We start from the raw sequence: 12,833 nt of genomic DNA on the forward strand, positions 1-12,833 counted from the left end.
AACTTGACTTCTGAAAATGTAAACAAGGAAAAAAAATTCTCTAAACTTGGATACGTTCAAATTTGTTTCCTTGGTCCTGCTGTTATACTATAACATCGAAACTACTAAAACGACGCAGATCCTTCTTAAAACATCCAGTTTGAATTGTTTCTGGAGCAATGATGATAAAGGTAAATGAAGAATGCATACTTTTTCATGATGTCCCTCATTCTGAGAAAAAACAACAGATTTCTGAGATGGTTGCTTGAGTAGCAGTGGCACTCTCTTCAGCTATAGGGCATGAGTTTTCTTGGTCCAAAAATAATGGACATTCGAGTCATAAGCTTTGCCTTTATTGGCATAACTTTTATTCCAGTGGGACAGTAGTAAGAGAAGGTCCAAAGTGGTGCTTTATATTTGCTATTTCCTGTCCTAAAGCACTCCTTCCTTGAGGACACAGAAATTTCTAAACCAAGCAGTATATGCCAGTGGCTTGAAAGATGTCCACCAAGTGAAGGCTCTAATCTTGCAGAGAACTCTACTGTCCAGAAGAACAAATGTGGAGGAGCACGTGGCCCTGGAGAAGAGAATTTGCTCCTGGAAATACTCCCCACAGAATAGCAGGAAACGAGAGCTACGTCCACTGCCGGCAGGGCACCTTGCTATGGCAACCTAGAGCTGCTTCTTGGGTTCCAGCCTTCCCTAAATGAAAGAAGGGATCTGTACTGAAACTCTAAAAGAAAAGACAAGTGAGTTCGGAAATTTGCAGTTGCCAGGCTGGTGGCAAGAAGCTCTGAGCCACGTGTGCGACGCGTCTGGGATTCAAGGACACCTGATCTAAGCACAGAGTTTTCTGATAGTGGTTCTTGTCCTTCTGCCTTCCTGAAAAGCCAAAGCCCTGGAGAGGCTGGGATGGTGGTACAAACGGGTGATGAGCTTTTAGATCAGTAATACATCTGTGAACACGGGAGGCTATGATGACTGCAAACGGTCAGCCGCTGGCAGCTGGGGTGCAGGAAATGGGGGAAATCTCTATTCAGCAGAAGTACAATAGCCTTCTTGTGTGACTGACTGGGAGTTTCATTTCAGAAAGGTTTATGATAACATTGAGATTGTGACTAATAGCAGCAAAATCAAAGAAACTGAGATCAAGTGAAGAGCCTTTACTATTACTGTGCCTCGATTCTTAACTCACCCTGAACTGCCTAGATCATCACAACTACCAAGCCGTTTTCTCTGCATCTTCCTCAGTTAGATACAGACCCGGTGGTAAATGCAGACTAGACATAATTCAACCTTCTTACACTTGAGAAATATTTGCAAAGGACAAGCTATAGAATAGATATCATTAGCACTTTTAATCTTTTTAGCTGGAAACTGTACCACAGCACTTGGAACACAGAGTGTCTGAAGAAGCATAAATTACATTTATGTATAAAATTAAACTGTGATTTTCTGGCTAATGAAAGACTGTTTATATTATTGCAAGCAGGGTTTCGGGATGCGATATTTTTGTGCCTGCTTAATTTTTAAATATTAAGTCAATGAGAAGTGCTGAATCAAATTTTTATAGTTTTGTATCTAAACTTTAACTGGTTCAATTTCACAGAACTGTGATTGACCCTTTCTTTGATCTTTTAATTGGCAATATAAAATTCACAAAGTTTAGTTTTAGACCTCCACGCTTAAATGCCCCTTGGCTGGTATTAGTTAATTAATTTAGTTTCCTTTATTTTGGAATTTTAAAGCATTGGAACAGGAGTGAGCTAAAATTTGCTGCCTACAAAAAGGGTTTGTTAGCAAACTAACACTATAAACATCGTAAGAGGAAATGTTTAGCATATATAAAAGAAACTTATTTTCTAAGCATTTCAGAAGCTCCCATTTATGTAAAAAGTTTAATATGTTCGGTAGTATTTATAACTATTCATTAAAGTATAGCTAGAGACTTTGATTTGATACAATATCCTGACAAGTACTTAATAAATTTGGTATGACAGAATATTTTGAATTTTAAAATATTAAGACTATTGTTTTTACATTTATTTTACTATTCGATATTTTTATTCATTCTTTCCCCCCATTAGTCCAATTAATGAGACTCTTGACAGGGCATGAAACACACACAGAGGAGCAGAAGCGTGCATTTTCCTACTTTACTTAATCATTAACAACCGACTTCTCTGTCCATTTTCATGGATTTAGACATAGTTTTCTTTTTCTTCCTATCACCTACTCCTAAGCCTTTCATGACGTTTATGCTAGCCAGGAAAGTGGGGATAAGGAGAAATCCAGGTGGATCCTATCATCTGGCAAAAGGAAGATGATACGGGTAGGTAACTAGGAAGCAGCACCTGAAAAGAATTTTAATTTTTAAGCTAAATGAAGAAGCTCTGATGAGCTGAAATATCGTCATTTTGTTTAGGTCAATTTTGATAAATTAGTTACTAAGTGAAGGGAATCCCTATTTTTGTCAATGATTTTGTCCTCTGTTTGATGACTTGAACTCAAAAGCCTTGGTTATTTTCTCCATCTTCCTCTTTTTCGTCAGCCATACACAGTGTGTCCATCCTCTGCCTTCCTTTATTTTATTGGCTGATTGCCTTCATGACTTGCCAGACTATTTCAGGTAGCATCTCGTGGTTTCACGTAACAGCCTTCTAACTGATCTTCAAGTCATCCTGAACACTGATACCAGATTCACCTAAAAGGCCACTTTGAGATGCCGCTATCTTGTTCAAGACCAGACCATGGTTCCCTACTGTCTCTGTTACCCTGTAGGACAGGAGAGGAACTCCTTAGAGCTACCAAGGCCCTGAGCTCTCTGACCCTAACCTGCCTTTCTACCTGTGTCTCTCATTATTACCAATATGGTAATTTTGGTATTATCAAAATTATAACTTTGAAGTGGCTCGGGCTCCTCTTAGAACATGTCCCGCTCGTCTCTTTTGAGCACGTAAGTTGACTTACTCTATATTCTTCTGTTACCGAGTCCAAGCTCACCCTGCTCGCCGCATGACAGCCTAATAAATCGGAGATGCTGTGTTGAGGCAGGGGATACCACTTTATTCGGAAAGCCGCAGACCGAGAAGGTGGCAGACTACAGTCCCAAAATAACCATCTTATCGGGCTTTGGATGCCAGTTTCTTTTATAGCACAGTGACGGGGAGGAGATAAGGAAGTAAAGTAAAAAGGCCACAAGTTTTGGAAATACCCCCTGGAATGGCCAGCCTGGGGGAGGGGATGTGTTAATTTCTTCTTTCTTGCAGCCATCCGCAGGTGGGCAGGGTCCGGATGTTCCCCTGAACAAAGACACTTTGGTTTAACATTCAGGCAGAGCGGCAGGGTTCCCCGGGGCAGGCCATTGTGTATACACAGCATCCTTTCAGTGAACAAAAGCAACGGGAAGCAAGGGTTAAAGTAAAAGAAACAGATCCAACAGGTAGTCAGATTGGGCTCCTCCCTGTTTCACTTTATTCATGACTGCCCTCCTTCCTCCTGGTTGTTTTGTGTAAGCAGACTTCACCTTAGAGCTGCGGCAAATACCCACCTTCCGGGAAACCTCCGACCCACGCTCCCATTTCCCAGGAATCCCTTCCTGTACAGTTACTCTTGCAGGACAGGCCACGGACGTGATGAAGCGTCAAAGAACGACACTGATGATGTGATTCAGTCCATTACATGCACATCTTGTTTCCCCTACTAGATTGGGAGTTCTGAGAGCATGGACTTTGTCTCACACTACAATTTGTCCAAGAGCCCAGCACATGGTAAGCGATCAGTTAACACTGACTTAATAAAGACGAAATCAAGTTAAAACCCAAACCAGTTTATTTTACATGCATGGCGCATAAAGGAAATGCAAGCACCCACACGTAGCCAGGATAACGTACAGGGGAGAATCATGAGAGACGGGTTACAATGAGTATCACTGCCGAACAGCACGCGTTAGTACGTAATGAATTCATTTTATAAAGTACTGTTGATAAAAAAGGTAGCTCTAACCTCATAGATTTTTTTCCCAGAGAGACGATAGTTCTAGGTAATCTGTCAAATGATTGTGAAATAAATCTAGCTTTTTGCACACCCAGGGCATTAGCCCATAGAAACCTGGCCATTTGGACAGAGGAAAACTGGCTGTGTGGTATAGTGCAAAGAACACACGTTTTAGAGGCATTCAAATCTCTGCTCCCCATTTCTTAGTTATGTATCTTGGGGAAGATACATAACCTCCTTGAGCCTCTGTCAGTTCCTGTGTAACCCGGAAGGGCTGTTATGTGGGTCTGCAGCACCGTGTATCTGGCACCGTGCCTGGCATGGAACAGGCCGGCTTGTTAAAAGGTGGCTGCTTTGATGGGCTTTCTGTATTGCCTCCAGTGTTTTTGCATTTAGTTGGTGCACACACCAGGTTGTCTTCTTTTCTCCACAGTTACTAAGAAGGCAAGGCCAGAAAAAGTTTGATATTCTGCTGTGGTTTCTAAAAGCAGAGCTTTGCAGGCTCAGAAGTCTGGAGAAGTTCCGTGTTAGTTTTTGCATGCGGCTGGGCTATTAGCTGGTAGCATAAGATCAATGGGGGAGCTTAGGAAAAGGTCTTAGGACCAGGCCTGGTCATACCGATATGCGACAGCTACACATCTTTCAGCAGAACTTTTTTTATTTCCTAGTTGTCAATCTCTACACAACAGTTTAACTGAGTCATGTGGATTTATTCATCTCAAGGACTTCACATAAATTATCACTAATTTTTCTATCTAATATCATTTTATTAGTTATTTTAATGGCCAAACTACATTTAGCGTATCCAATATGTCTTCCTTTTTTTGGCTAGCTTTACTTGCAAACATATTTTTTTCTCCCTTTTTTTTTTTTTTTTTGCTGTCCTGAGGAAAGTTTTTCAGTCAAAAGTGTCCATATATTATACAAGCTTGCCTTGTACCTTCTCAGCTAAGCGAACAGAGCAAACAGAATCTGGAAAACTTTTGAACCTATATATTTGCTTCGACTATAATCATTCTTAGCCTCGAGGAAAGTCTTTTCTTCCATAATAATGTCAGTGGAGACACTACTTCTTAAAACTCAAATCTAGTAATTCTCTCAACTTAGGAAAACATAAATGGGTTTTAAACACACAGTTTTAACTACAGCAGCAATGAATTTACCAGGAAGTCAAGAAAGCTTAACCTTCAGGGCCCCTTCGCTTGTATGGGCTCCTTCCAAGACCAATGAGGGCCCTGGCAGCGTATTCAGGCGATCTTATGTTTTTAAAAATTTGCCAAAGTAAACTATTTTTAGATTCTTTTTCTTAAACAGAATCCCCCAAATTGAATAAGCTTTGGGCCCAATAAAGCAGAATCTGCCCTGGCTATTGGTCAACTCAACTCTCGGTAAACTCTCCCAGCTGTGCTTCACATGTTCTGTTCTATACGGCTCAGAGTCAGTAACTGAAGTTTACAGAGTTTTTTGTTGTTGTTACATAGAGATGTTCGTTATACTAATTTTTTTGTGACAGAATTTACTTTGTTAGCCAACTTGAAAATATAAATTGCACAATAGGAGCTGCAAGATGTTGTATAATAGTAGTTCATTTGAGTAGTTTTCATTCCTTAGATGTTCTGTGATACTGAGTTTCCTCTCTCATGATGAAATGTTCTTAGAAAACAATGTCAGATAGTCACATTGAAAAGTAAAAAGGACATTCAAAAATATACAATAACTTTTAAGCAAGATGCTTACCTATGTCTAAAATCTTTATTTCTTGGTGGAAGCAGACAAAAAAAGGCGGAGAAAAAAGCATAGTTAGAAAAGGTTTCTACATCATGAGTTGAATACTGAGATTTTAATTATTTTATGGAAAATTGCTGACTTAAGCAGAAATAACACTGGAAATGAATTTTGTAGGCCAAGGTTCCTCAAATAACTTACAGAATAGGACGATTTTGATAATCACACTTAAATGAACAATGCAAAAGCAGCAATTTGTTACTTTAACTATTGGCATTATGGTTGATGGGTTAACCCAACTTGAAGATCCAATATTCTAGTTGAAAGTTATAGGCTTAGTTGGTTTGGTATTATGTCCCAATACTGTAGGAAAATATTTTACGCCTTAATTTCAATGCATGTGAAACAAAAGAGTGACAACCTATATCATAAGGTTATTCCAAAGATAGCTTATTGGAGTACAGAGAATTCACTGGAATCAGTGCGACGTTTTACACGCTGGGTGACTTCATAGTCTTCTATGCATTTATGGCACAACATATACGTGTTGGGCTTTTCTTACCTTTAACCAAGAATTTAACTGCTTCCTAAGGAGAATTGTAAACACTGGAAACGTACGTTTAAATAAATGAATCAGTACGTTAGATTCAACATTTTTAAAATAAAGGCATGTTTAGCTCTGATCAAAGTCCCGAGCTACGCAGAGACATACCTCAGTTCCAAGACGCTCGTCACGTTCCCGGAAGGGAGCATCCGCCGCACGTAGTTGAAGTCCCCCACGTACAGGCTGCCGTCGATCCCACAGGCTAACGCCACTGGGGCCAAGAGTTTATTCCCGTCAGCTGGACCATTGCAGCTCGGGCACGAGATGCTGCGCCTCCGGCCGTTGCCCATGATGCTGCTGACGACAGGAGGCTGCTGGGAGATAAACTGGTTTTCTCCGTTTCCCTTGTACAGTATACCTAGAAGAGAGAAAACACATTTTTCTTAAGATGAAAGGAGCAGAGATGAAAAGCAAACGTGTTCACTCTAGAAACCACAATTCACTGCCTTTTCGAGTTGGACTGGGAAAACTGTCATCTAAAGTTCTTTTGGAAAGAACTCCATTCAGTTACCTAGTGTAAGATATTATGTGGCAAGATACACAGGATACATCAAAAAATGCCGTCTGTTCCGGATTAAAGAACGTCTGGTGGAAGAAACAAAGGACTACAAGAAAACTTAAAAACCCAAATTCTCAACATCAGTGATTCTCAAACTTGGCTACACATTGGAACTGACAGGGGAGCTGTAAAAACTACTGATGCTGGGATCTCACCCTGAGGGATGCTGATTTAATTGATTTGGGGTGCAGCCTTGGCACTGAGATTTTTTAAAACTCTCCAGATGCTCTGAATGTGCAACCGAGTTTGAGAACCATCTCTACACAATGTTCTTTAGGGAACTGCAAGTTTGCCTAACTGTTAAATGATGTCGAAAACATTCTATATTAATCCAACTAATAAAAATGGGCACCGTAAATATGAATTTCTTCTTTATGAGTTTATCACTGATTTTTAAAAAGTTAAATACACTTCATAGGAAACAGAGGTAGGAAATATATATCAAACCTCCAACATACTACTATACTGCTGAAGCGTATCCTTCTTGCTTACGCTTCAGCCTGCCCTGAGAATGCATGTGCATGCAACGATTCAAGATTTCAGACATGACAAAATTGGGAAGGGCAGTTATAATGTAAAGTGAATTCGGCTTTTAGACATGACAAAATGCCAGTCTGCTCTACTTCGGTCTGCAATGAAAACCTGAGAGAAAATCCCAAATAAATATTTTCATAGTTAGAACCTGGATTTGAGTGGAGATTCTAACTCTATTCATTTACCATTTTTCTACATAGATCACTGGTTCCATTTTGCTCTGATGTAACTGGATGGTCAGCTGTTATTGTTCCATATGCATTCAAGAGCCTTCTCAATGTGTTATTCTCTGTAAACACCTGTTGTTTATACTTTTTAACAGATATACTGTTAGAAGAAGCAATCCCATGAAAGTACAAACAGGAAACTTGAGAAAGTGTTTTTTCCTCCCACTTTGGGATAATTTTAAAGTGAAGAAGAAAGCAGAACAATGATGCTCCTCTCACAGCTCAGCACATTTTAGGTGAATTCTGGGATTACTTTTTTAATGCTTTGCTATTTGGGTGATGTAATAATCATAGCCAATCTACACAAAGAAATCAGGACTGATAAAACAGGTTTATTCAAATTCAGGGAAAATCGTCTACATAAGGCTGGATCATAAGAGCAGATGAAAGGCATTTTGCCTTGAATATTCAAAGAATACATTAATGAGCCCTAAGATCTCTCTTTCTGTGATTACGTTATTTGACAATTACGGGACTATAATTTCCTAGAAGAGCCAGTTCTGTAATTTTCATCAGGACAGTCCCACAAAGTCGGCCTACTGCTCTACTGCATTTGACTTATTCCTTCATTTCTTAGAGCGATCGGTCTTTCGTGATTCTCCTCTATTATGACAGAATAGAAAGATGAACATGAGAATATTTATTTCCATGTTCCAGGGTGCCTGCACAAACACCTGTTACTGTCTACATTTTTGTCTTCTCTTCTTCCTTAATATATTTCCATAGCTCATCCACCTTGTCATGATTACAAATCACTTTGTTTACTCAATTAGACACACGTCACTTTGAAAAGCCACTACTTGTCAAACTGCTCTTGGATAAAATCTGAAATCACAATCAGTTCTCTGTGAATTAGGTTAGCTTGCATTTTAAAATAATATCTATTTTATAATTTATAACCATTTTTTTGGAGGACGGAATTTGGCGTGGCCCAGTTTTTACATCTGACCTGATATCTTAATAAAAATTAAGGGCTTCCCTGGTGGCGCAGTGGTTGAGAGTCTGCCTGCCAATGCAGGGGACAAGGGTTCGAGCCCTGGTCTGGGAAGATCCCACATGCCGCAGAGCAACTAGGCCCATGAGCCACAACTACCGAGCCTGCGTGTCTGGAGCCTGTGCTCCGCAACAAGAGAGGCCGTGACAGTGAGAGGCCCGCGCACCGCGATGAAGAGTGGACCCCGCTCGCCGCAACTAGAGAAAGTCCACGCACAGAAATGAAGACCCAACACAGCCAAAAATAAAAAAATTAACTATACATTATTCTCTGGCAGACTGTATGTATTTTTACTATATATATCCACACGCAGAATATCTATGCGTTTCTTAATCCTCCCGAATATGACGCTGAGTGTTGAGTATCAGGTACGGGCTTTCCTCAAGTTCTTTGCTTGTACTCTTCTTACTGGTTCATAATCTCTTGGGTGAAATCCTGTGGCAAACTGGTTATGAACTTTACCCCATGTTCTCATAATAACTAAAATGCATGTCGAGAGGTTTTTCCTCCCATTTTGTTGGTAAAGAACTGGAGGAATATAGCAATATGTCAAACCATGTGAAAAATAATTGTAGAGAATTTAATTGAGAGCCGCTACTAGCATGGCAAGCACATGGCTTTGCATTTTGAAAGACGTGGTTAAACCTCGTGTGACTGATGTAGCAGGCTTCAGACACTGCTGATGACCAGAGAGGACACAGAGAGCATCCTCTGGGGTTGGGACGCCCCACGTCTCCAAAACATGTGCTGCACGTGGCACTAGTTTTCGGCTCTGCTCCCAACCTTCTGAGGTGCAAAGTGAACTAAAACCTGATGTCCAGGACACAGCCGGAAAGGAAGGAGAGCTTAGCACCGCTATAAACTAGGAAAGGTGCAAAGGGTCTTTCTGTTTTGTCTTTTTCTTACTGCTGATTCGCTCAGTACGATTCTCTTCTGGAGGTGAGGCCCAGCATTTTCAAGCACTGGCCTGGAAACTGTTTTAGATTTAGCACGTTTGGAAAGTTTAAAATGTATCCTCTCCAACTCCGACACACTTTTTTTTTTTTTTTTTTTTTTACAAAAGGAATCAATATCAAAGCAACATTAGTCTGAAAAAGCGGCCATTAATCATAGTTAAATATTTAGTTGTACTGCATGCTCAACTCGGCATTCTGAACCTCAGAAACCTCTGCTAAGAGAAAAGCTAGATTATTTCGACAAGACTGAACTCTTCTTCTCTGGCTATTTGTAAGAGAAGGGCAGAGAGTTACTAGCATGGTATATGGTTCAGGATAGGAGGTGAGAGCAAGTTACCTTAGGATTCTGTCTTTCTAGCAAAGCACCTATACATTATCTGAGATGTAGCCAGCATGTGGGTAAAATGTTAGAAACAGAGCGAAGACAACAGAATTTGTTTAATGTAAATAATATTCTTTGTGAGATGAAGCGGGTCACATTTTGCAAATAATTTATCTCTTTTGGTTTGTGAGATCTGACATGTTTTTTCAGAGCATATTTACTTATAAGGTCTACAACACATAATACTCTTGATTCTTGCTTTTTTTTCTAGATTACTTGCAAAGTCAAATGACAGTATATGTAACCCAATTTGAGTGGGAGAAGTTTTTTCCCTCAAATACAGTCTAAGAAGAACTGAAAAATAATCTAGATACTGAGAACAGACTAATTACTTAAGGATTAAGATCTACTAGAAACATTTTGGTAAAGTCACTTGGCATTTTATTTTTTCTTTACTTAAAAAAAAATCCCCCTCCCTTCATTTTTCGTAAACCTCCCTAAAGCACTTTGGATCAACTCACTGACTTCCTGGGAAAACCATGTTGGTGGCGAGCATATGAACATTGTGACGTGTATTACGTAGTTCCCACTTTAGGCTTTTATAGTCTTTGAAAATACACTTTTCTCCCCCTACTAATTCTGATCCTACAGCATGCATGGGATAAAATATCGCTGCAGTTTAATCAATTTGAAGGTGAGTAATATTATCTGTGAACAAGATCTTACCATTCTGAACGTCCAATACGTGATGTTTATTTAATGTCCAACCGCCCATGTTGGAAGCATCTAATTCGTAGCCTTGCAATATGGCGGTCCTTTTCTCCCACAAAGTCAGGTCCAGACACGACTCATATTCGTATCCAACCGACACTAGAATCAAAACAAGTCACAGTTCATCTTCCCAACCACAGGCAGAAATGGAATTTATTTTATTATTTTGATAAAACTGCTTTTTTCACTGATGTGCTCTGAGACTGTATTTCCACTTATTTGTGAGCAGAGTCTATTATTATATGAGAAGATTTGATCACATAAAAGGTGTTTTTCTAAAAAATGACCTCCAAATATTATTTTTGTACTGACTTAATAGAAAAGTAGTATTTTTTCCCACACCACTTTTTCACAAGGGGTTCACAGCACAAAATGAAGTTCAGATCAGGCAACTGGGCGAATCATTAGATCCGATAAATCAGCCCCAAATGCTGAGCAGATGATAACAACTAAATATAACGTTTGCTATCTGAATAATTAGTGATGTTTAGTTTCCAAGAGTATTAAGTTATGGAAAATATTTATAAGTAAGGTTCAATACAGCAAAAAGACAGCCAGGTTATGACACCATATTCACATGTTATCAGGAACGAGCAATAAAACTAGCAGTAAATTAATACGAACAAATTACAAATGGAAAACTTCAGAGTTCACAATGGAACGCGGGTTTTAAAATTTAGAACAAAGTGAAGGGAGAAGTGGCAATTATCTGACTGACTTGAACTAATTCCAGTGCAAACTATATATTAATTTCAGAATAAAATGTCTACTATATTTTCAGGTAACAGCTAATAGAACAGAACACATGTTTTCCTTTAGTTTTTGATGTTCTGAGCCTGAGCTTGGAGCTACACTATGCATACCTCAACAGGTCAAACTTTGATTGCATTGTCCAGTCATGCAGTGAAACAACTAGCTTGATGTTTTAAGAATATCGTTCCGCTGAGCTGACTATTTCTTCCAGTCAGAAGAGCTGGAATAATTTTTGGACACAAATGTTGTCTGATGTCATGTTAAAATATCATTATGAGTTGAAACTACACTAGCTGTTAGATACTGAAAATATTTTAAAAAAAGGATAAGGAAAGGGTTTCCCTGGTGGCGCAGTGGCTGAGAGTCCGCCTGACGATGCAGGGGACACGGGTTCGTGCCCCGGTCCGGGAAGATCCCACATGCCGCGGAGCGGCTGGGCCTGTGAGCCATGGCCGCTGAGCCTGCGCGTCCGGAGCCTGTGCTCCGCAAGGGGAGAGGCCACAGCAGTGAGAGGCCCGTGTACCGGAAGCTAACGAAATAAAATTATAAAGGAAAAAAAGAAACGAAAAAAGGAAGGGACACAATAAGGAAAAAAACATGAAAAAAATGATATGGCAGCTGAAATCTCATTCAGAACATTCTTCTAAGATATAATTTCAGCCAGAAAAATGGATGCTTTCTCCTTTTCATCATATGGAGTACATTCCTCTTCCCCATGGTAGGGCTAAACAAACCAGCTTATCACTTTCCTAGGCAACCTTACTGTCTTCCTCTCTGCTTATCCATGGATTTTCACGTGTCACAAAATGCATTTTATGTTAGTTCTGACTTCAAGACAATGTTTTCAGTTCAGAATATATATTTACATGGGACTTACCAACAGCTTCAGATAGACCATAGACCTTTTGATTATAAGCATCTGTTTTATCCCATATGAAAGTATAGGCCAAGTTCGGTGAGGCAGGAAACCACTTTTGAAAGAGTCTTCCTACTACAGCTACCATCAGATGAACCTTCATTAAATTAAATGGGATAACGGACTGGGTCATGGTGATCTTAAGTACTGACTTATATCCAGCAGCTCTGGAACTCAGGTAGGAAAGTTTCAAATCTGTTCCTGGAATTGTGGTTTCTTCATGGAGTACCTAGGGTTGGAGAAAGCAAACGGTGATCATGTACGACTAGTAGGTAAAATGCATTGAAAAGAACGGAGCCAAGCAACTAAAATAAGACCCTAAAGAGTCACTAATCATAAACACGCATTTGAGATGTTATCTTATTCAATAATTAAAAATAACTCCTCTGCCAGCCCAATTTTTCTTCTCCTAAAAGCTTCTTGTCATTTATTCTGAGTTAATCACAGCTCAGGTGCTACTCCTCATACAGGAAATACTGTGACTGCTCCAGCAGGCT

The 12,833-nt window shown here is 39.7% G+C and overlaps 1 protein-coding gene across 1 annotated transcript in view; it reads right to left on the reverse strand.

Moving 5' to 3' along the window:
• Positions 1–12,833, reverse strand: part of TENM3 (teneurin transmembrane protein 3) — a 317,283-nt gene that overhangs the window by 46,523 nt on the left and 257,927 nt on the right. Inside the window, exons 15-17 of the mRNA XM_082863864.1 lie at positions 12,298–12,565; positions 10,623–10,766; positions 6,413–6,662 (exon numbers count right to left, since the gene is read on the reverse strand). Coding sequence (XP_082719990.1) covers positions 6,413–6,662; positions 10,623–10,766; positions 12,298–12,565 — 662 coding nt within the window. The remainder of the gene's footprint in view (positions 1–6,412; positions 6,663–10,622; positions 10,767–12,297; positions 12,566–12,833) is intronic.

Source organism: Leucopleurus acutus, assembly GCF_964270905.1.
Source record: "Leucopleurus acutus genome assembly, chromosome: 21".
In the NCBI taxonomy this organism is placed as follows: domain Eukaryota; kingdom Metazoa; phylum Chordata; class Mammalia; order Artiodactyla; family Delphinidae; genus Leucopleurus; species Leucopleurus acutus.